General features: G+C 44.4%; 1 protein-coding gene across 3 annotated transcripts in view; it reads left to right on the top strand.

Annotated features, from left to right (window-relative positions):
• The window catches only part of LOC137377073 (protein RIC-3-like), a 103,128-nt gene that overhangs the window by 67,791 nt on the left and 9,971 nt on the right, over positions 1-25,366 (top strand). For all 3 annotated transcript variants that reach the window (XM_068046322.1, XM_068046321.1, XM_068046320.1), the window contains exons 3-4: positions 7,939-8,023; positions 8,467-8,560. In XM_068046322.1, coding sequence (XP_067902423.1) covers positions 7,939-8,023; positions 8,467-8,560 — 179 coding nt within the window. The remainder of the gene's footprint in view (positions 1-7,938; positions 8,024-8,466; positions 8,561-25,366) is intronic.

The following is a 25,366-nucleotide window of genomic DNA, read 5'->3' as shown; positions in this document are numbered from 1 at the left end:
GCATCATCAGAGCAGATGCGTCGGAGACGGAGAAACTGGGAGAATGGAATGGAGTCCTTACAGGAGGCAGGGTCTGAAGAAGTGTAGTCGAGGTAGCTGTGGGAGTCAGTGGGTTCATAATGGATATTAGTAGACCGCCTATCCCCAGAGATGGAGACAGAGAAGTCGAGGAAGTAAAGGGAAGTGTCGGAGATGGACCATGTAAAGGTCAGAGAAGGGTGGAAATTAGAAGCAAAGTTGATAAAGTTTTCCAGTTCGGGGCGGGAGCAGGAAACGGCATCGATACAGTCATCAATGTACCGGAAAAAGAGTTGGGGGAGGGGGCCTGAGTAGGACAGGAACAAGGAATGTTCAACATATCGCACAAAAAGACAGGCATAACTAGGACCCATGCGGGTACCTATAGCAACACCGTTTACTTGAAGGAAATGAGTGGAGTTGAAGGAGAAATTGTTCAATGTGAGAACAAGTTCAGCCAGGCTTCTTCAGACCCTGCCTCCTGTAAGGACTCCATTCCATTCTCCCATTTGCTCCGTCTCCGATGCATCTGCTCTGATGATGCTACCTTCCATGACAGTGCTTCCTATATGTCTTCCTTTTTCCTCAACTGAGGAATCCCTCCCACTGTGGTTGACAGGGCCCTGAACCATGTCTGGCCCATTTCCCGCACCTCTACCTTCACCCCTTCCCCTCCCTCCCAGAACCGTGACAGGGTTCCCCTTGTCCTCACTTTCCACCCCATTAGCCTCCATATCCAAAGGATCATCCTCCGCCATTTCCACCACCTCCAGCGTGATGCCACTACCAAATGCATCTTCCCCACCCTTCCCCTGTCAGCATTCTGAAGGGAACGTTCCCTCCATGACACCCTGGTCCACTCCTCGATTACCGCCACCCCTTCCCACGGCACCTTCCCCTGCAATCGCAGGAGGTATAATACCTGCCCATTTACCTTCTCTCTCCTCACTATCCCAGGCCCTAAACATTCCTTTCAGGTGAAGCAGCAAATAACTTGTACTTCTTTCAATGTAGTATACTGTATTCGCTGCTCACAATGTGGTCTCCTCTACATTGGGGAGACCAAACGCAGACTGGGTGACCGTTTTGCGGAACACCTCCGCTCAGTCCGAAAGCATGACCCCGAGCTTCCGGTTGCCTGCCATTTCAACACTCCCCCCTGCTCTCATGCTCACATCTCTGTCCTGGGCTTGCTGCAGTGTTCCGGTGAACATCAACGCAAGCTCGAGGAACAGCATCTCATTTACCGATTAGGCACTCTGCAGCCTGCCGGACTGAACATTGAGTTCAATAATTTCAGAGCATGACGGGCCCCCCATTTTACTTTTATTTTTAGTTATTTTTTTCTTTTTCCTTTTTTTCTATATATTCTTTTGTGTTTATTTTATTTTATTTCATCTTAGTTTGTTCAGTTTGCTTACCCACTGTTTTTTTCATGTTTGTACTTGCAGCTGTTCAATTTTCAGTCCATTAACACCCTTTCTGTACTAATGCTTTGTCTTTCAACACACCATTAACATATCTTTGCTCCATGACCTTCTGGTCAGCTATTCTGTGACCTTGTTCTATCTACACCTTCTCCTTTGTTATCTCTTGCCCCACCCCCAAATTTACTTGCTTATATAAAAGCAAAATACTGCGGATGCTGGAAATCTGAAACAAAAACAAGAAATGCTGGAATCACTCAGCAGGTCTGGCAGCATCTGTGGAAAGAGAAGCAGAGTTAACGTTTCGGGTCAGTCACCCTTCTTCGGAACTCCTTGCTTATAACCTTTTACATTTCTAATATTTGCCAGTTCTGAAAAAGGGTCACTGACCTGAAACGTTAACTCTGCTTCTCTCTCCACAGATGCTGCCAGACCTGCTGAGTATTTCCAGCATTTCTTGTTTTTATTATAGGAGAAGTAGTTGATTCTGAGGTATTGGCTCAGGAAACACAAAATTAATTGGACAAAATAGATGGAGGTTTTCACTTCTGCATTCACCAGCTTACATTGTTGTGCTCATTACAAAGAATTCACATCAAATAACAGACTGGTGAGTGCAAAGAGCAGATGACCATAGCCAACATGCAAGTGGACAGAACAGTGACAGATGAAATTTAATACAGACAAATGTCAACGATTACACATAGGAAGCAAAATGAGCAACACACACTCTTCACGAATGGTGTTGAAATAGCTGAAGATGAATTTGAATCAGACGTAGGAGTTCTGCAGACTCAACTGTCAATGTGCCCAACTACTGCAGAGAAGCAATCAGTAAAGCAAATTGAAGTCTGAACCATCTAGTCAGAGGAAGTTATGGTAAACTGTATAGTACTCTGCTCAGGCCACACCTTGAGTATTATGTCCATTTCTGATCACTGACAAGGAAGACATTAAAATAAGCACTGGAGACTTTTTGGAGAAAAGCCACAAGGTTGATCCTCAGTGTCTCAGATATGAAGAAAGACTGGGCAATTTTGGGCTTTTCAGCTTTAAAAGGTGACTAAAAAGTGAGTCTAGAAAGAAAGAAAATATATCTTGCATTTACATAATGCCTTACACAATCACAGGGCATCTAAGGCAGTTTGCAACCAATTTGATATTTTTGATATTTATTGATAATAGTTTTTGATAATAGTTTTGATATTTATTCACTGTTGTAATGTAAGCAGCCAATTTGCATACAGAAAGGTCCCAAAAATAGCAATGTGATAGTAACCAGATAATCTGTTTTAGTGATGATGTTTGAGGGAGACATATTGGCCAAGGGAATGGGAAGAACGCCCCTGCTCTTCATCAAAATATTGGAATACTTTTTTTAACATCCTCATGTGATACTGCAAAAGTATGTAATGTATTAAAATTATGGAAAAAGTAGAACCAAAAAATTACATCAACTTATATTGTGAAAGTAGGATAAGCAAACACAGGTTTAACCAGGCAAAATGCAAAATTTAGAACTCTTATCAAGAAATTCTTATTCACATAATCAGTGATTAACATTTGGAATGCAAAAACCTTGGAATCCTTTACAAAACAATTAGATGCTTCAATGTGGGGGACTGTAGTGTCTTTTTGGGTGGACAAAATAAAATGAACTCAATATCCTTTTTCATTTATATTCATCTTGTGGTCAGCTGATATGCAAATTAATTAACTGGCAATCATTCATTAATTTGTTGATAAAGTTGGTGGCTAGCCGAGCGAGTCAATCAAATCACTTTAAAAAAATCTTTTCCGAGTACTTTTATCTGCCATAATTTTTGTCACTAATTTAACATTTCTAAATGTTTGAAAAAAGCTTTTAATCAATATAAAAACACAAAATGTTACATTTCACAATAAGAGAAGGGAAACTACTACACATGCCAGCCATGTGTATCAGGATACTGGGGGCTTGCTTCACCCATGACTTTCTGGCCACTAACTGTAATCAGCCCTATGGCACCCTCTCTTGCATCCTGTAGTCTTTTTATTTTGGCTCCATAAGGTCTGTCTGTCAGAATTTTTGCATGTATTTTGACTGTGAATGAGCTGTTTCATTCGGTTTTTCAAGCTTCCACTATTGCTTCTCTACTAGACTCCATTTTCATCAACGTTCATGTGCAGTCACCTCCCACCATTTCCAATCCCCACCCCATCTTCCCACCATTGCCAGATCCCTGATCCACCTCTCATGTGCTCATTTTAAAAAATTCTTTCATGGGATGTGGGCATCACTGGGAAGGCCAGCATTTGTTGCCCATCCCTATTTGCACTTGACAACTGAGTGGCTTCCTAGACCATTTCAGAGGGCAGTTAAAAGTTAAAAACATTGCTGAGGGTCTGGAGTCACATGTAGGCCAGACCAGGTAAGGATGGCAGATTTCCTTCCCTAAAGGACATTAGTGAACCAGATGGGTTTTTACAACAATTGATAGTTTCATGGCACCATTACTGAGACTGGCTTTTAATTCCAGATTTTTTATTAATTACTTGAATTTATTAATTAATTGACTTTAAATTTCACTCGCTGCTGTGGTGGGATTTGAGCCCATGGCCCCAGAGCATTAACCTGGGCTTTTGAAATACTAGTTTAGTGACATTATCACTACACCACTGTCTCCCTAAACCCTGACAGCTACTCTCTACTACACCCAAACTCATAGACTCCATTTTATGCCCATTGATTATGAATGGACGGAATAGCCTGAGATCTGATCAAGATTGGATGTTTGGTTTCAATAATTTAGAGGAAATCTAATTATCTGAACAGATGACCAAAGTTGCACATGGAATGATCAAACATCAGATTTTAAGCAGACCCATAAGAACACTGTTGTATTATCTCTCTCTAGATTAATACAGCCAAAGCTGACGGGCAGGCGTAGAGGTTGAATGCAGAGCTTTAATGGAGACTTGTTGCTTCAGCTTACACATACTAACTGTGCAAGAGAATGGATTGATGTGATATTGCATTATTTCCTATGATGACATATTCCCTCCTTTTGGCATCCTTGTCTCGAGAGACAATGGTTGTCAGTGGTTTGTGAAGCAGCGCCTGGAGTGGCTATAAAGGCCAGTTCTAGAGTGACAGACTCTTCCACAGGCGCTGCAGGTAAAGTTGGTTATCGGGGCTGTTACACAGTTGGCTCTCTCCTTACTGCTGTCTCTTTCCTGCCAACTGCTGAGTCTTTTTGACTCGCCTCTCTTCAGCCCCACCTTTATAGCTGTCTGCCAGCTCTGGCGATCGCTGGCAACTGGCTCCCACGACTTGTGATCAATGTCACAAGACTTCATGTCGCTCTTGCAAATGTCTTTAAAGCGCGGACATGGACGGCCAGTGAGTCTGATACCAGTGACGAGCTTGCTGTCCAATACGTCCTTGGGGATCCTGCCATCTTCCATGTGGCTCACATGGCCAAGTCATCTCAAGCGTCGCTGTCTCAGTGGGGCATACATGCTGGGGATGTTGGCTGCCTCGAGGACTTCTGTGTTGGAGATACGGTCCTGCCACCTGATACCAAGGATTCTCCGGAGACAGCGAAGATGGAATGCGTTGAGATGTTGCTCTTGGCTGACATACGTTGTCCAGGCCTCGCTGCCTTAGAGCAAGGTACTGAGGACACAGGCTTGAAACACTCAGACTTTTGTGTTCCGTGTCAGTGCGCCATTTTCCCACACCCTCTTGGCCAGTCTGGATATAGCAGTGGACGCCTTACCCATGCACTTGTTGATTTCTACATCAAGAGACAGGTTGCTGGTAATGGTTGAACCCAGGTAGGTGAACTCTTGAACCACTTCCAGAGTGTGGTTGCCGATACTGATGGATGGAGCATTTCTGATGTCCTGCCCCATGATGTTCATTTTCTTGAAACTGATGGTTCGGCCAAATTCGTTGCAGGCAGCCGCAATCCTGTCGATGTGTCTCAGCAGACACTCTTCCATGTGGGATGTTAATGCAGTATCGTCAGCAAACAGGAATTCCCTGATGACGACTTTCCGTACTTTGGACCTCGCTCCAAGACGAGCAAGTTTGACCAACCTGCCATCTGATCTTGTGTGGAGGAAAATTCCTTCTTCTGAAGACTTAAACACATGAGAGAGCAGCAGTGAGAAGAAGATCCCAAACAGTGTGGGTGTGAGAACACAGCCCTGTTTCACACCACTCAGGACGGGAAAGGAGTCTGATGATGCACCGTTATGCTGACGAGGTCAAAGGCTTTGGTGAGATCTATGAAAGCAACGTAGAGGGGCATCTGTTGTTCGCGGCATTGCTCCTGTAGCTGGCAAAGGGAGAACAGCATGTCAATGGTGGATCTCTCTGCTTGATAGCCGCACTCTGCCTCAGGGTAGACATGTTCCGCCAGCTTCTGGAGTACGACTTGAGCGAAGGCTTTCCCCACTGTGCTGAGCAGGGAGATTCCACAGTAGTTGTTGCAGTCACCACGGTCACCCTTGTTCTTATACAGGGTGATGATATTGGCATCGCGCATGTCCTGTGGTACTGCTCCCTCATCCCAGCACAGGCAAAGCAGTTCATGTTTTGCTGAGAGTATAACAGGCTTGGCATTCTTGATTATTTCAGGGGTAATGCCATCCTTCCCAGGGGTTTTTCCACTGGCTAGAGAATCGATGGCATTACTGAGCTCCGATTTTGTTGGCTGTTCGTCCAGCTCGTCCATGACTGGCAGAGACTGGGCTGCATTGAGGGCGGTATCAGTGACATCATTTTCCCTGGAGTACAGTTCTAGGTAGTGCTGCACCCAGTGGTCCATTTGCTTGCGTTGGTCAGTGATTGTTTCCCCTGATTTAGACTTGAGGAGGGGTGGGGAGGTGATCTTCTTGATGGTTGGCCCAAAAGCTCTCTTAATGCCGTCATACACTCGTCTGATGTTTCCGGTGTCAGAGGCCGGCTGAATACGACTGCATAGATGTTGCCAGTAGTCGTTTGCACAGCGCATGGCTGTTCTTTGTGCGGTGCTTTTGGTGGCTTTAATGCTAAGGATGTTAACTCACTGGGGGCTTTCTTGTAGTTCAACAGTGCAGTGCGCTTGGCAGCTATGACTGGTTCCAGCTCTTCAAAGTGAGATTGAAACCAGTCTGCATTCTGCTTCTCATGTTTGCCAAAGGTGGTCATTGCTGAGGCATAGATGGCATCTCTGATGTGGGCCCACTTGGTCTCTGCATCCCCTGCAGGAGTGTTTTGAAGGGCTTTTTCAAGCGAATTGAGAAACATTTGTGACAGCTTTGGGTAAGAAATTCTGATAGTGTTGATGCGCGGGCAGCCATTCTGCTTGGAGTGATGTAACTTCTTTGGTTTGAGTCTAACTTTGCTTCACACCAGGGAGTAGTCGGTGTCGCAGTCCGCACTGTGGAAGCGCGTGTGATTTGGACACTGTTTATGGAGGCTCGCCTTGTGACAATGAGGTCCAGCTCGTGCCAACGACGTGATCTTGGGTGTCTCCATGAAACCTGGTGACAGGGTTTAGTTTGAAAGAATGAGTTGGTGATGCAGAGGTTGTGGTAGGTACACAACTCCAGCAGTCTCAGTCCATTCTCATTCATCCTTCCAGTGCCATAGCGCCCGAGGCAGGAGGGCCATGAGTCATGGTCGGTCCCAACCCTGGCGTTAAAGTTCCCCAGCAGGAACAAATGTTCAGTATTAGGAATGCTACTAATGATATTATGGAGTTCCTCGTAGAACTGGTCTTTAACTTCAGGTAGGGAGCAGAGTGTTGGAGCATAGATGCTGAGTAGGTATACTGGAGCCAAGGCGGCGAGCAATCGGATGGACTGTATGTGTTCTGAGCCATTTGTAGGTGACTCTATCACGCTGCGCAAAGAGTTTCTGATGGCAAAGCCCACTCCATGCTGCCTTGGTTCTTCTGGATCCCTACCCTGCCAGTAGAAGGTGTAGTCTTGCTCCCTTAGTGATCTGCTCGCAGGAAGGTGTGTCTCCTGAAGTGCTGCAATGTCCGCATTGAGTCAACTGAACTCGTTGTTAATGATGGCGGTCTTCCGAGAACCGTTGATTTGTGTAAGATCTTCCGACAGGCCAGGACACATAGTTCTGATGTTTCAGCTTGCAAAACAAAGGGATGGTACCCTCTTTCCTTTTTTTGTCGTGTTGTTTGGTGTGGTATTACAGTCCACTTGTCAGGCAATGACCCTGAGCTCCAAGCACCCATTGAAGCAGGTGGACTGTGGCAGGGCAGAACCTTTCTGACCGGGGGCTGCCCGGTTTGAGGCGGGCAGTAGCTGTCCAATGAGATGCGACGACCTCTCCCACTGACAAAGATAACCCGTGGTGCCCAATCTCTACGCCAATTGAGCTGGACTTAAAACCTGTAACTGCTGCCTTTCGTGTTGTTTTGGTCATTGTGAGGCTTTTAACTGTGCAAGAGAATGGAATCACTTGATATTGCATTATTTCCAATTTTGTATCTTTCAGATCGCAATCAAAGGTAGCACCTCTAGTCCTAAAGTAAGGAAGAGATGTACGGGCACCAGACCTGGGAACATGAAGCGGAAAATTAGTATGTACATATTGGCTAACATTCTCAGCATCAGTCCAATTGAGGCACAGTTTTCTACCATGAACCGGACAAAAACAATTACTGATCACATTTCCTGTTTGATTTGTTATGTACATTAAGATACATCTTTGTTTATAGTACATCTATAAATTCAGTGTAAACAGCATCATTGGATTGCCAATAGCAGAGATGCTCTAAACGATCATATAGTATTCATTTAATTCTAACTTTAGACCTGGATTCGTTAAAGAAGCAAAAGTAAGGATACCAAATGTAATCTGCTATAGGCTACAGCCAATAACAGTGCGTTCAGGATTTATTTAGGGGCTAGGTCTTTTAAGGAACTGGTCCGCTTTGTACTATGGCAGCCAGTAACAAAACTGCAAATATAAAGTTTAGTCACATCTGCTAGGAATGACATTCTCACATAATATGTTTTTCAGCTGATTATGAGCTGGCTCAGCTTCAAGAAAAATTGAAAGAGACTGAAGTGGCCATGGAGAAATTAGTATCGAAAATGGGAACTGAATCAGACAAGTAAGAAATAATTACTTAATATGCTTAAAGTGGTCTTTTAGTAACATTTCAAAAACTGAATTATTTATTGTAACTTTAAAATAATGAAGGTGTATTTGCTCAAATACAGTCATTACTAATGAGATGCAAATACATCTGGAAGTATGTACTAGGGCTTCTAGACCTTGATCAAGGGCATCAGAAATACAGCCTACATGCCTTGAAAATCTGGTCAATAAAGCCCATGCAATACAATTCTTTTATGCTTATATTCATAGGAACCTAGGAGCAGGAGGAGTTCATTCAGCCCATCAAGCCTGCTCTGCTATTCAATATGATCATGGCTGATCATCCACTTCAATGCCTTTTTCCCACACTATCCTCATATCCCTTTATGTCCTTGGTATTCAGAAATCTGTCAATCTCTACTTTAAACATACTCAATGACTGAGCTTCCACAGCCATCTGTGGTAGAGAATTCCAGAGATTCACAACCCTCTGAGTAAAGAAATTTCTCCTCATCTCTGTCCTAAGTGGCTTCCCACTTATTTTGAAATTGTGTCCCCTGGTTCTAGACTCCCCAATCAGGGGAAACATCTTACCTGCATCTACCCTGTCTATCCCTTTAAGTATTTTGTAGGTTTCAATGAGATCACCTCTCATTCTTTGAAACTCTAGAGAATACAGGCCCAGTTTCCCCAATCTCTCTTCATAGGACAGTCCAGCCATCCTGGGAACAAGTCTGGTGAACCTTTGTTGCACTCCCTCTCTGACAATAAAATCCTTCCTAAGGTAAGGGGACCAAAATTGCACACAGTACTCCAGGTGCAGTCTAACCAAGGTTCTATACATTTGAAGCAAGACTTCACGACCCCTGTACTCAAATCCTCTTGTGATAAAGGCTAATATACCATTAGCCTTCTTAATTGCTTGCTGCACCTGCATGTTAGCTTTCAGCGACTTATTGATAAGAACACCCAGGTCCCTTTGTACAGCTACACTTTCTAATCTCTTATCTTTTAAGACATACTCTTGTCGTGCAGGCTCCCACCTGCCAAGAATGAGGCATATTAATTTCACTACATGGACATTAAATTTCAATTTGTATTGAAGAAGAGAAGGCCTGTTACAAGGACTGCCAGACCTTAGCTGGAAAAAACACATTTTCATACTAACAGACATTGAAGACAGGGAAGCGCATTCCATTCCCTGCTAAGATGATACAATACACAGAGTCAGTCACATGACTAACCTGCTTGGAAACCTGGGGGTTTCTGAATTGTACGGTTTGAACTGAGAGCCTGCAGAAAGTGCTTTGCTCTTGGATTCAAAAGACCTCTCCTGGGTTGCGCGCCACAGCCTCTCCTGTCTGCTCCCATCTCTTTCTCACAGAACTCCAAAACCCACTGAAGACACATCAACTCCAAGAGAGAAAAGTCTCCTACAGTGAACAAGGTTTACGAAGAATACTGGGCCCCAATGAAAAGCAAGATCTACAAATAATCAAGGACTCGACAGTGAGCTCGAAGAACTGTAACAAAAGTTCTTCAAATGTTGCCTCAAACTTCTCCACTTTATTTTTCTCCTGCTCTTTTCTGTCTCTATCTGTATTGCGTATGCATGCTAGCATGGGCACGTCCTGTATCCGTAGGTGTTAATCGAATTCGAGTTCAAGTTTAATAAATTTCAACTTTTCTTCTTTAAACCTAAGAAAGCTTGTTTGTGCTGGGTTTTTTGCCTTATAATTGGAAAGCAGCGAACAAGGATTCGCCAAGGGAGAGCTAAAAACTGTGTTTAAAATTAAACCCTGTTACAGTAAGACCAGGTGAAGGCTGAAAGGGAACCCTAGACTTCTTTCTCACCTGGTCGTAACACTCTGCACATCTGCTCCCTCCTACCAAAGTGGATAACCTCACATTTTTCCACATTATATTCCATCTGCCACGTTCCTGCCAATTCAGTAAGTCTGTCCAAATCCCCTTGAAGCCGCTTTGTATCTTTCTCACAACACACATTCCCACCTAGTTTTGTATCATCTGTGAACTTGGAATATTACATTTGGTCCCCACATCCAAATCATTGATACATATTGTGAACAGCTGGGGCCCAAGTACTGATCCCTGCGATATCTCACTAGTCACAGCCTGAGAATGACCCGTTTATTCCTACTCTCTGTTTTCTGCCTGTTAACCAAACCTTAATCCATGCCAGTATATTACCTCCTATCCCATGTTTTAATTTTGCTAACCAACCTCCTGTGGGGGACTTTATCAAAAGCCTTCTGAAAATCCAAGTATACTATATCCCCTTTATCAATTTTATTAGTAACATCCGCAAAAATCTCCAACAGGTTCATCAAACATGATTTCCCATTCATAAATCCATGTTGACTATGCCCAATCAGATAATTATTATCCAAATATCCATTTATCACATCCTTTAGAATAGATTCTAACATTTTCCCTACTACTGATGTAAGGCTAACAGGTCTGTTGTTCCCTTTTTTCTCTCTCCCTGCCTTCTTAAATGGTGGGGTGACATTTGCTACCTTCCAATCTGCAGGATTGTTAGTGTGATTGATTTGTCATAGTTCAAATGTCTATGGGCAAAATCTTACTAGTCTCTGGAGTAAAGGCGGGACCACTTTTGGGTCGAGAACCGACCTCCTGATTAGCTGGCCTTCTGCTTGTTCTTTTACTGAGCAAAACAATTAAGAGCCCGCCTCCGAGCTCCCCGACCAAGTAAGAAGGATGGGCGGGTGATGCGGCCATTCTGTCAGAGGAAGAATTTTTTGCTTAAAGGGACCATGGCATGTTTAAGAAAGGCTCAACAGCACTTGGAATTTTGAGGCTGCAGCACCAACAGAAATGGAGATGAGAATTAGGATAGATGTCCTCCAGGTCTCTCACTCTTACCTGGGAGTCCAGCTAAGGGATCTCTGAGAGGCTGCAGTGAGGTGAGCTCTCCTAAGGAAGGACGGAAAAGGACAGCCTCTGTAACCAAGCAGGCATGGATGAAAGTGGCTGAGGAAGTCAGCAGTTGGAATGGGTTCCCTCCAACCTGTAGACTGTGCATTGAGGATTCAGGACCTCAGAAGGACATGACAAGTGAGTGATGTAACAGTTTCAGGTGCCAAGCCCCACACTTTGATTTTCCCAGCATTCTCCTGCACAGCAGGCCTCAGGTCAACACATTTTACAGCTTCACTCATTCCTCTCCCTGCAGGCACCTCACATCCACATTTGAGCAGCCAACACTCATACTTACCCTCCACCTATTGCCCTTTTGCACCCATGCCACACGGTGACCCACTACAAATGGTGTACTTCCCTCCTCTACATACAAGCCATTACCAGCACTCACAACTTCCTGCATTCTCTCCTTGCAGGAGATGAGAGCACACACTTGGCGAGAGGCAGAGATGGGGGGAGGTGGGGGTGTGGGCCTCTAGTAACAGGTACCTTGACAGCCACTGACAACGTGCATCCACTGGGAGGGAGGTCTTGTTCCATGAAGCTGCAGATGTCAGCAGCGACTTGCCATGAGAGCCTGAGGCACTTGTGCTCAGATGAGAGAGCTGATTCTCTGCTTGTAGACCCTGTGTTGAGTGGTCTCGCCTCTTTCCAGCTGAGGAGACAGCTGGTGTTGCTGCTGATGTTGCGTCCGCTGCTGCGGAAGCAGTTGGCAGTGGTGAGCTCCTTGCCCTTGACCCTCAGCAGAGGTGGAAGGCAGAGCTGCATAAGCTGTTCCTGTGCTGCTCTGATGGCTGGAAGTGCAGCTGAAGGTGGGCGAAGTGTTGGACAGGTAAAGTGCCTTCCAAGAAGTCGGCAATCACTGTCAAGCAGTGATAGCACTCTCTGATCGAAGGAGTGCTTTGAGCAGCAGCCTCACACCTGGCCATGGCTGGAATCTTCATTGTGACTGATCCAAACCTTCACAGCTTGTCAGTTTCATTGAGGAATTTCTTCCTGCTGTGCACTCACCTTCTCCAACCTGCCAGGCTGCAGACACAGCGGGGAACTCCTGCACTGTTGGGAAAGAGGAATCCAGGTGTAAAATTGCTCCTAATTGCCTTTTTAAATGCTTCAATTGGCTTCCCGCCTCAGCCATGGGGGTTCCCCACTGCAAATCCAACCCATCCCTTGGAAAGCTGGAAAAGTGTGGGATCCCGACCTGACATCATCATCTATAATTTTGCTGCTCCGCACATTTCCAAACTCGCCTCCAATAGGCTGAAAGAATTCCACCCTACATTTTCTTAATATCTATTTATGTGATATGGTTACTGCATGTTGGGAGAAAATCTCCCAGTTGCTTGTGTCTCCTTGCTAACTGGTTCCCTCCAGGTTGGAAAAGATATCATCATTGTCTGTTATTCAAAGTATCACTACAACGGCATTAATCCTTTGTAAATACATTTTGATTGTAAAGCAAGTAGAAAATATTTACTATTACTTTGTCCTGGAAATAACCAGTTGAAGGTATTGAGCATGGATATTACATCAAAGCAGAGTTCAGATAAACTTTGTTCAACTATAGACCTGTCCTGTATGTTAGTTTTGAACTTCAAAAGAATTGTTTCCAGTTCCTCAGTACGTGTTATGATAGAGGCGAAAACATTTCTAAGAGTTATATGAAAAATCACGTATTTTCTTGTTACAGTGCTCAGCCATGTTTAGCATTACTAACAGTTAGTGACATGTTGTGTCTTTAATTATCTTTTGTACCTAAGGCAATATAGTTAAAAGTTCTGCAATCAAGTGAAATCTGTACTGTACCGATTTCCTACTAATGTCTCCTTTTCATTTTTGATAAACCTGAATTTTAGTTCATATGTTGATAGAGTACTTATTCTTCACTATCTGAAGACAAGAATATGAGAGGGTGTGTGTCAATTCAACAATTTGCATTTATATAGTGTCAAGAAAACAACTAGAACAGAGGAGACTGGAATTAGAATTCCAGAGAGAGAAAGAGCAGAAAAAGTGTCAAGAAAGCACCATAGCCGCTCCATTGACAAACTTACTGCAGAAAAGAGCAAAGGTGATGTGGTCAGCGAGGTGCCAAACAGCTTTCAGAGGTTAAAAGCCATATTAACAAACAAATCGATTCTGGCAGCTCCCAACTTTAATAAACCCTTTAAAGTGGCAGTTGATGCTAGTGACCTAGGAGTCGGTGCTGTCCTACTTCAAGACGATGAGGCAGGCATTGAGAAACCAATAGAGTACTTCTCTAAAAGGTTAAACCAACACCATAAGAGATATTCCACTGTGGAAAAGGAGACGCTGGGAATGTTGCTATCTCTCCAGCACTTTGAAATCTGTGTTCAAAATGGATATAGGCAGGTGGTGGTTTATCCAGCCCACAATCCTTTAACTTTTGTGGAGAAATTCAAAAATCAAAATGCAAGGCTATTTCAATGGAGCCTGCTCTTACAACCCTACCATTTAAAAATTACCCACACCGCAGGAAAAAACAATGTAATAGCTGATGCATTGTCCAGGGTTTAACCCAATGCAGAACCGTCCCAGACAAAACTTCGAAAAATTAAACCAGAATAGCTGTTGCAGACAATGCCAGCTGCAGCAATTCTAAGATTAATGTGTGAACTTGAGAAGTGAGTGTTTGAGAATGAATGTGTATTTTTTTTTTACAACCCTGTTCCTATCATCACATTTTATTCCATCGCAGGTGTCAAGAAAACAAATGAGGAATTTTAATTCATTTGTTGGAAACCTACATTAAACTTTTAATGAAAAAAAATGAGCTGGAATCCTACAATTAACCTTTAAAAAACTGGCAGCCAAGATGGCCACCTCAATTTTCATTTGAAACACATTTCACATTCCAAGGCCACAAAGAGAGATGCTTGTCTGATTATCTTTTAGCCAACAAAATGGCTTGCCCTATTGATTGAACAACTGAGATTGCTTTCATTAGCAAGACATTCAGGACCACAAATTCAACCGGAAGACCACTAAAGTCACCAGACAACACAAACTGTGTATTATTTTTATTTGTCTGGACTCTAATCCAACACAAATCTATTCCTCACCACTCTGTAATCTACGTGTGAGGGTGTGTGTGTGTGTTTACTTTTTTAGATCGCATTTAGATTTTTAAGTATAATAAACTCACCTTTTTCTTGTTTAAACTCAAGAAAACCTGTCTGATTGGTTCTCTTATGATCACAACAAAGGTAAAAGGTAAAAAACTCATTGAAGTGGTAGGCACATCCTCTGTTTAGAAAGGAATAAACCCTGTTGCGGTCAAATAAAAGGAAGGATGAGAGGGGAACCTTGTGACCCTTCCTCACCTGATCGTAACAATAGCTTTTTTTAACATAGGTAACATCCCAAAGTGCTGCACAGAGGTATTACAAAATTGGACACTGAGCCAAAAAAGAAATTTTGGTCTAAGAAATGGGTTGCAAGGAGGGAGAGTAAAGGGGGAAAAGGATGATTAGAGAGAGAAGAGTTTATGGAGGACATTTTAGAGAGTGGGACCTAAGTGGCTGAAGGAATAGCTGACATTGGTGGAATGAAAAGAGGGTGGATGCATAATATTCCAAAGTCAGAGGAGCTAAGAAATTAGGGGTCCTTGTAGGGCCTGAGGAGAATATAGAGATGGGGAGGGATTTAGAGGAAGGAACAACTTTAAATCTCAAGCATTTGAGTCCTAATATAGATCAGTAAGGACATGGGGTGATGGGTAAGCAGGACTTGGTGTAGAATAGGGAATGAGCAGTGGAGCTTTGGACATGATGGAGTTTACAGTAGGTGGGAGTATGCGAAGGCTGGCAAGGAGAGAATTGGAGTATTTGATTGTGGTTCAGGGTTTCAAGGCAGATGGAGTGAGTTATCGAATCATAGAATAGTTACAGCACAGAAGGAGGCCATTCAGCCTATTGTGTCATTGCTGGCTCTCTGCAAAAGCAACTTATCACACCATTAAAAATTTAATTACACTGGAATGGACAAGTCCTAACTTTTTATGGTGAGTTTAGTGGGTATACATCATGTAGTACAGCAACTCACGCCTTCCATGTATCTCAATGTCGGGTCTCAGTGAGTTACAATTATCACTCAGCTTTTGAAGGAGCAGGGCATCTCAGACAGCAATTTCATGATTCACACATTTAACTGCTCATGTGTGGTCCTTGAAAGTTGCTTTCAAATTTACACATTGATAACTGAGAGCGCTGATAGCCTCACAGTTATTTCTGTCTTAAAATAAGGCCCAATGTCTGGGTGGGGAGACAATGTCAGTGGCGAGGGAGTCATATATGTGATGTAGGCTAATGACAATGGTTTTTGTCTTTCCAACGTTTAGCTGTTAAAACTAACCAAATATTACAGTGGCAGTTGAGGGATTGTGAGAGGTGGTGACACACTGAAACTGGATGTCATCAGCTTAGATGAAGAAACTAATCTCATGTCTGCAGATAATGTTGCCAAGAGGCAGCATGTAGGTGAAGAAGAGGAGGAGCCAAGAATGGATCTATGGCTGACTCAAGATATGAATAGAAGCTATCACTAGAGAAACTCTGGTTATGTGGAACCGAACGATGACTGTCCTATGAAGCAGGACAGTGGAAGATGTTGGTGCAGTCAACCATGTTGAAGGCTACAAATAAGTCAAGGAGGATGATGAGAGATGATGCATCTTGGTCACAGTTACGGTTAATGTGACTATTGTTGGGATGTTTTGGTGTTGTGGGAGGGTTAGAAGCTGGTATGAAGCTATTAAAATATGGAGTTGTGGGAGATAAGGCCATGGAACTGAGAGATGAAAACATGTTCAAGGACATTAGGAAGGAATGGGAGGTTTTCAGTGAGGACAGAGGAGTGAAAGAATTTTTTTAAATGACAGGTTGATGAAGCTGATTTTGAAAGGGAAGCAGAGAGCAGCATAGGAAACCATTTTCAATGTCAGCCAGGACAGGATGTTGAGTGATCAGGGGTTTAGTCAAAATAGGGGTTGAGAAAGTAGGAGGCATGTCTCCAGTGACTAACGTGGAGAGGAAAGGAGGGGAGTTGGGGAGAAAGTAGAGAAACAGGTTAGCATAGAAGGGGGCTGGAAACATTTCTATTTAGAGGAAAATGGAAGTCAGGAAGCAGCAGAAACACTTGAACAGACGGTCTCTTACGGTTAAAGAATTTAATGAGATCTTCACACCTATTGAAGTGAGTGTGAAGGAGGCAGAGGAGAGAAATAGTTGGCAGAATATAGGATGTTGGGGTTATCTTTGCCATCCAGGATGATCCTAATGTTTGGGCAGTTTTAGCAGAGGACATTGAGGCCCTCTCGACCTTCATAGGGTCAAACTAGAGATGATGGATGGCTAAACCAGTTGTGCACCAGGTATGCTCAGGTTTGCACACTTTGGAATTCAGTAAGCTAATTACAGTAATAAAAAGTCCATTTAACCACTGGGTAACATTACGTTACCAGATGTACAGATAAAGTCACATTCCAGTTTGTAGGGAATGAAGTCTTTGTTATAGTCATACAGCACTGAAACAGGCCCTTTGGCCCACCAAGTCTGTGCCAACCAACAACCACCCATTTATACTAATCCTACATTAATCCCATATTCCCTACCACATCCCCACCATTCTCCTACCACCTACCTACACGAGGGGCAATTTACAATGGCCAATTTACCTATCAACCTGCAAGTCTTTGGCTGTGGGAGGAAACCAGAGCACCCGGCGGAAACCCACATGGTCACAGGGAGAACTTGCAAACTCCGCACAGGCAGTACCCAGAATCGAACCGGGTCGCTGGAGCTGTAAGGCTGCGGTGCTAACCACTGTGCCACCCAGTGCACAGAGCATGAGCATGTCATTGAGCATGAAAGGAATACTTGGGGCAAGTCTAAATATGTGGCAGCTGTTTTGCTCATATTTAATGTTGTGGATTTATAGGTTTAGAAAGAGCCATCCTTAGCACTGTTGTCTCATTGGCAGATAAATCCTAAATTAGAACAGCTGAATTTGTTAGGGTCTTTTAATATAAGGAAATTAGTGGAAACAGTGATTTTAATTTTCTGGGCTAGAATTTCTGCTAGATTGCGCTGGCTTTATTTTTTCTATTCATTCATGGAATGCAGGCATTGCTGGCTAGGCCAGTACTTATTGCACATCCCTAATTGCCCTTGAGAAGGTGGTGATGAGCTGCCTTCTTGAACTGCTGCAGTCCATGTGAGGTAGGTACACCCACAGTGCTGTTAGGAAGGGAGTTCCAGGATTTTGACCCAGCGGCAGGGAAGGAACTGCGATATAGTTCCAAGTCAGGATGATGTGTGGCTTGGAGGGGAACTTGCAGGTGGTGGTATTCCCATGCATCTGCTGCCCTTGTCCTTCTAGGTGGTAGAGGTCGCGGGTTTGGAAGGTGCTGTCTAAGGAGCCTTGGTGTGTTGCTGTAGTGTATCTTGTAGATAATACACACTGCTACCACTGTGTGTTGGTGGTGGATGGAGTGAATGTTTGTGGATTTGGTGCCAATCAAGCGGGCTGCTTTGTCCTGGATAGTGCTGAGCTTCTTGAGTGTTGTTGGAGCTGCACCCATCCAGGCAAGTGGAGAGTATTCCATCACATTCCTGACTTGTGCCTTGGTAGATGGTGGACAGGTTTTGGAGAGTCAGGAGGTGAGTTACTCGCCGCAGGATTCCTAGCTTCTGACCTGCTCTTGTAGCCATGGTATTTATATGACTACTCCAGTTCAGTTTCTGGTCAATGGTAACCCCCAGGATGTTGATAGTGGGGGATTCAGCGATCATAATGCCATTGAATGTCATGGGGAGATGGTTAGATTCTCTCTTGTTGGAGATGGTCATTGCCTGGCACTTGTGTGGCGCAAATGTTACTTGCCACTTATCAGCCCAAACCTGGATATTGTCCAGGTCTTGCTGCATCTGACACATGCTGCTTCAGTATCTGAGGAGTCGCAAATGGTGCTGAACATTGTGCAATCATCAGCGAACATCCCCACTTCTGAGCTTATGATTGAAGGAAGGTCATTGATGAAGCATTGATGAAGATGGTTGGGCCTAGGACACTACCCGGAGGAACTCCTGCAGTGATGTCCTGGAGCTGAGATGATTGACGTCCAACAACCACAACCATCTTCCTTTGCGCTATGTATGACTCCAACTAGCAGAAAATTTTCCCCCTGATTCCCATTGATTCCAGTTTTGCTAAAGCTCCTTGATGCCACACTCAGTCAAATGCTGCCTTGGCGTCAAGGGCACTCACTCTCACCTCACCTCTTGAGTTCAGCTCTTTTGTCCATGTTTGAACCAAGGCTGTAATGAGGTCAGGAACTGAGTGGCTTTGGCGGAACCCAAATTGAGCGTCACTGAGCAGGTTATTGTTAAGCAAATACCACTTGATAGCACTGTCAATGACACCACCTTTTTCAGAGCTGGCGGGCAGCCTTAAAGGCGGGGCTAAAGTGTGGCGAGTCGAAGAGACTTAGCAGTTGGCAGGAAAAAAGACAGAAGCGCAAGGGGAGAGCCAACTGTGTAACAGACCCAACAACCAATTTTATCTGCAGCACCTGTGGAAGAGTCTGTCACTCTAGAATTGGCCTTCACAGCCACTCCAGGCGCTGCTTCACTAACCACTGACCACCTCCAGGCGCTTACCCTTGTCTCTCGAGACAAGGAGGCCAAAGAGAAGAAGACTTGTTAGCACTGTCAATTACACCTCCTTCACTTTACTGATGATCGAGAGTAAACTGATGGGGTGGTAATTGGCCGGTTATTAGCGCAAATCTGGCTGTAATCAGGCAAACTGGCGCAAAAGACTGCAGAGTTTTAATTGCATGTCAAGTCAAGGATAAATTGAGTTTCTGTGATCTTAAACGCTGGATTAAAAAAACATCGTACTGGAAGCTGGCCCTGCTCATGCCCCAGATTGAAATAGTGAGCATGGTGAGTTTTCACTGATTTCACCTGTTTGAGCAGTCTCTTCAAATTGAACTTGGTTTGTTTAGGCACACAGGCACGTTTTAAAAGATTTTACATATCAAAAAAATATTTAATTTACTAAGAAACTGACTAATGTACACGAATGAAACTAGTAAATGGTTTTGTATAGTTTTTTAAGCTGTTTTCAGTGATTTAAGATCAGGATGCTCACAGGTGAAGGACTAGACGCTCTAATTAAAAAGCTCATTTTTGTAACAAACTCATTTTGTGGATTGCGCCCAAAATCAGGAACTCTACCCCTCTATGTAGCACATGAGGTTCCATGGCATGTACCCAAATAATCTGTAAAAATGAAAGTCTACAATAGTTCTCCTCTGGTAAAGTATAAGCTATAGTAATTCATTTTGTAAATCAGAGGATACTATAGATAATGGGGTAGAATTTCTACTAGGCTCCAGCAGAATTCACCCAAACTTGGCCAAGACACCACAACAGATCGAGGAATTTCAAGTGCGGTAAGTTCAGCGCAAATCGAGTGTCCGCGATCTTTTGCATTAGTTGAAAAAAGGTTGTACTGCAAGACGGCTTCGCCCATAAAACTGGCCACACCCCCAGATTGAATTAATCACCATGCGAGTGTCCCTTAATTGTGCCCATTTGCAGGCCTTTGAGGAGGCTCTTAAAATTAAGCCTTTTTTAGTTGCAAGGGCACTATTAGGCACCTTTTAAAAGCTTTTAAATTATTCAATTTACTAAGAAACTGACTACTGTACAGACATGAAAGTAGTAAATGGTTCTGTATAGTTTTTAAAGTTATTTTCAGTTATTTATAATCAGGTTGTTCACAGGTGGTGGACTAGACATTCTTATTAAAAATGTTTTTTGTGATATGCCAATTTTCAGCTGTATAAATAAACCTGCACCAAGTTACCATTCTTAAATTTATCAAGAAATATGTTTTAATTCTTAAAAAAAGTAACAATTAATGTTCTAAAATGCTGCCTGATTGCACTTTTTTTTATTCATCATGGGATGCGGGCGTCGCTGGGTAAGCCAGCATTCATTGCCCATCCCTTATTGCCTTTGAGAAGCTGGTGGTGAGCTGCCATCTTGAACCACTGCAGCCCATGTGGGGTAGGTACACCCACAGTGCTGTTAGATTTATGAAAGGTATTATGTTTGTGATTATGCAAATATGTCTGAGTGGAAACTTGTATCATAAAATCAATTTGGAAAACTGGTGCAATTTTGAGCGCAATTAGTGCCCAGATTGCCAATAGCACCCAAAGCAGAAACTCTACCTGTATTTACTTTTGCACCTGAGTCTTATCCTGTCCTCGTCCAACACTGACATCAGGCACTTTTAGCTGGATAGTGATTGGTAGCAGGAACCCTGGCTGATTGTTCACCCACCACAGAATGCTGAGGTCAATTTTAGCTACTATTGCCTGGCTACAATCATCTAGCTCAGTAAAGACTATGGGAAGGATATTCTGTTTGGGGCCAGGACCCCAACATTAGAACCATTTCCAGATCCCGACCCCACTTCGAAAGGGAAGTAGTTACAGTCTGCCATTTTCCCTGAGGTCATCCCGAATTGGCTGGAGAGCGGGTTTGGTGGCCAATTAACGGTGGTGGTGACAGACTGGAGGCAGGACTCTGAAAGTGCAAGCCTGATGTAAAGGCATGACAGCAGCCATTATTGTGGCAGCCGTCTTGCAAATCAATGGAAGGCAGAAGTGAGCAGGAGGAGAGGCAGAGGCCAGGCAACTGTGGTAGGACTGCCCCACGGTTTAGCAGTGCCGCCCTAGAGGTGATGTTGTTGGCTGTACATGAAAGGCGAGGGGTCTTGTTCCCGGAGGGTGGCAGGAGAAGGCTACCCAGCCAAACTAAGCAGGCCTGGCTGGAGGTGGCAGAACATGTTAGCAGCTGCAGTTCATCAGGAGGACCTGGGTGCAGTGCTGCAAGATGTTTAATGACTTTCTTCGTTCAGGCAGGATGAGTACAGCGCAACACCCAAATGACAGGCCTCCAGCTCTGCAGCCACCAGCAGACACAAGGGTTACAGAACTAAATACAATAGATGGAGTTAAGATACAGATCATCCATGATCTAACTGAATGGCAGAAAGAGCTTGAGAGGCTGAATGGCCTACTCTTGTATCTATATTCCTATGGTTACGGAGAATTCTCTTTTTTTTTCTGAGGGTGCATGGTGCTCCTGAACATGGGAGAAATGTGTACCCAGGATGACCACTGACCCGTCAGCAAAGCCCAAAGCACCTAGTACTGTTGAGGGGCTGACAGCACTGATACATGCAGCTTCTTATTTAAATAAGCCGCTGGCATTGGTCGAAGAGACCAGCATTGCCTTATCTTTCCCTATTTTGTCCTAAAAGCAGAAAAGGACACATAATGCCAGGGAGAGGGCGCGCACAGGGGGAGGAGTGCTCCAGCTCGCCATACTGACTGCTATGCAGGAGGCAGCATTGGACATTGCGAGGATGGTGCCACATAAAGAAGTGAGCAATGGAAAAATGGGAATACCTGGAGGTGAGGGTGAAAAGGTATTGAATTCTGTAGATGAAGGGGATCGAGTCCATTCCTCTCTGCCCGGCCACATGCCAAAACATCAGTTGCATTGGGAAGCCTCAGTTCTTCAGAGGCATCTGCTGTCACAGGTGACTTCTCATGATCTCCTTCTTAGGTCTCCCACAGGGCCAATTGTGGTTGTGGAGCATGCCAGTCCCATTGCAGCATCACCAGAACCCACGGACAAAACAGAGCCAACACACCCAGCACTGTCACTTCCTTCATGCGCATCTCCACCAATGCAGATGCACTCACATTGTTGGGTCCTTGCGTGCTATTAGAGAGGATGGCACTGGGTAAGGAGCACATCACGAGTTAGCAGGAGGAGGTAAGAGAGGCAGAGGCAACTGTACGCATTCCCCCTGGGAGGAATAGAGCACAGACACAGCTCTGCTCAGCTGGGTACAGATGCAAGGCCTTGGGAGTTACAAGAAATGTGACTGTACTTTGACCAGCAGTGAGAGATGTGTTGGAGTTCCCTGAGGCAGTGCGGGACCATGGCCAGAGAATGGAGGGGTCCATTCAGCTCATGTGCACCACCAAGGCTCAGGTTTTGAACACATGAGCTCCTCTATTGAGAGTGTGGCCAACCTCACAGAGATCCATATGCTGTAGCACTCTGGATGCTGGAAAAGCACACTGACGTGCACACAATGTATGCAACGCTCTGTAGCATTGACAGGTCAGTGGTGCTGATGGCGCAAAGATTCATGCTGGGTTTGCTAGTTGCATCCCAGCTGGTGGCTCCCTCCAGAAATCCAGAGCGCTATTCAAGGGCTAAGACAGTCACCAATGAGGATGAGCATGCAACCCCTCAAGGATTGCCATCATCATCATCAGCCTTCTCAGCCCCTCTGACTGACCATCTATGCAGGAGCAATCTGTGACAGAGGCTGCCCCTGCATCGATGCCAGTGCAGCAGCCTCTGGAGGTGCCACCACTGGCACCTCCATGATGAGAACGGCCACCATGGGCGTCTCAGCTGCAAGCAGACACACATGCTCAGGCTGCCATGTCAGTAATTGCACTGATTGGTTCACTTAGAATCATAGAATGGTTACAGCATAGAAAGAGGCCAATCGGTCTGTTGTGTCTGTGCCAGTTCCCTGCAAGAGCAACTCACCTAGTACCACTCCCATGCCTTTTCCCCGTAGCCGTGCAATTATTTTGTCTTCAGATAATTATCCAGTTCTCTTTTGAAGGCCTTGATTGCATCAGTCTGCACCACACTCTCAGGCAGTACATTCCTGATCCTAACCACTTGCTGTGTAAAAAAGCTTTTCCTCATGCCAGTTGGAACAGTTTCTTCCTATCCACCCTATCTAAACCCCTCAGGATTTTAAACTATCAAATCTCCTCTTAATTATCTCTTCTCCAAGGAGAACAGCGCAAGCTTCTCGACTCTATCCACGCAACTGAAGTTTCTCATCCCTGGAACTATTCTCATGAATCTTTTCTGCACCCTCTCGAATGCCTTAACATCCTTCCTAAAGTGTGGTGCCCAGAAGTGGACACAATACTCCAGTTGAGGCCAAACCAGTGTTTTCTACTGGTTTATCATAACTTCCTTGTTTTTGTGCTCTATGCCCCTATTTATAAATCCCAGGATCTCATATGCTTTATTAACTGCTTTCTCGACCTGCCCTGCAACCTCTAATGATTTGTGCACATATACCCCTAGGTCTCTCTGTTCCTGCACCCCATTTAGAATTGTATCCTTTAATTTATACTGCTTCTCCCCGTTCTTCCTATCAGAATAAATCACTTCACATTTTCTGCATTAAATTTTATCTGCCACTAGTCCGCCCATTCCACCAACCTGTCTTGTTCTCTTGAGGTTTGTCACTATCCTCCTCACAATTCACAATACTTCCAAGTTTTGTGTCATCCGCAAATTTTGAAATTGTACCCTGTACACCCAAGCCTAGGTCATTAATATATATCAAGAAAAGCAGGGGTCCCAACACCGACCCCTGGGGAACCCCACTATATACCTTCCTCTGGTCCAAAAAACAACCGTTCACACCTACTCTCTGTTTCCTGTCACTCAGCCAATTTTGTATCCCTGTTGCCATTGTCCCTTTTACTCCATGGGCTATATCTTTGCTGACAAGTCTGTTATGTGGCACTTTATTAAATGCCTTTGGAAGTCCATTTATACCACATCAACCACATTACCCTCACCAACCCTCTCTGTTACCTCATCAAAAAACTCAAGCAAAACTCAAAAAGCCCTGCTGGCTTTCATTAACTAATCTACATTTGTCTAAGTGACTGTTAATTTTGTCCTGAATTATCGTTTTTAAAGCTTCCCCGCCACCAAGGTGAAACTGACTGGCCTGTAGTTGCTGGGCTTGTCCTTGTAACCTTTTTTGAACAAGGGTGTAACATTTGCAATTCTTCAGTCCTCTGGCACCACACCTGTATCTAAGGAGGATTGGAAGGTTATGGTCAGTGCCTCTGCAATTTCCACCCTTACTTTCCTAAGTATCCTTGGATGCATCTCACCTGGTCCTGGAGACTTATCAACTTTAAGTACAGTCAGCCTATCTAGTACCTTCTCTTTTGAGTGTGTACATTGTCATTTATTAATAACATTGGAGATGTTGAGCCATGATCCCAGACGTGTTAGCTTCCATTCTTTAATGGCAAGACTGGAAAAGAGGGATGAAGTGGTGAAAGGAAGCAATGGTCTTTGTATGGGGACACTGAAACTGCTGGAGAGATGTGTACAATGCATCGTCGATAAGAATGGATCTATTCAAGGTTGTGTGTTTCATGGATGTGTTTTCACAGGCAGATCGAAGTGAGTGTCAGAGCATGCTGTCCTGCTGGAGAAGTAGCTCTCAGGTGAAATGTGCATAGATCAGATATGTCCTGCAGTTCACATAATCCTTATGAGAGCTTTGACTCCTGAGATGGCCCCAGGCACTTCCCTGCACAGCATGGGCACCATTCTGCTCTGCATCTTCCTCCTCCGCAGATGATGATGATCAGTGTCAATCTAGCGCTTCAGACTCTTCAAGATCCACACCTCTCTGGAGGATCATGTTATGCAAAGCACAGCAGACCACCACAATGCACAAGACACTTGCAGGAGTGTACTGCAGGGCACCACCCGACGCATCGAGGTACCAGAACCACATCTTCAGAAGCCCGATGGCCTGCTCGATGGTGGTCCTTATGAGCAGATGACTTTGGTTGGAGAGCCTCTGTGCTCTGTCTCAGGGTCACATAAAAGCGTGAGTAACCATCTGTTCAAGGGATATCCCTTATCCCCTAGAAGCCACCCACGGAGTT

The sequence above is a fragment of the Heterodontus francisci genome, chromosome 14 (genome assembly GCF_036365525.1).
Source record: "Heterodontus francisci isolate sHetFra1 chromosome 14, sHetFra1.hap1, whole genome shotgun sequence".
In the NCBI taxonomy this organism is placed as follows: Eukaryota; Metazoa; Chordata; class Chondrichthyes; order Heterodontiformes; family Heterodontidae; genus Heterodontus; species Heterodontus francisci.
The sequence above is the reverse complement of the archived record's forward strand: the minus strand, read 5'-3'. Positions and strand labels throughout refer to the sequence as shown.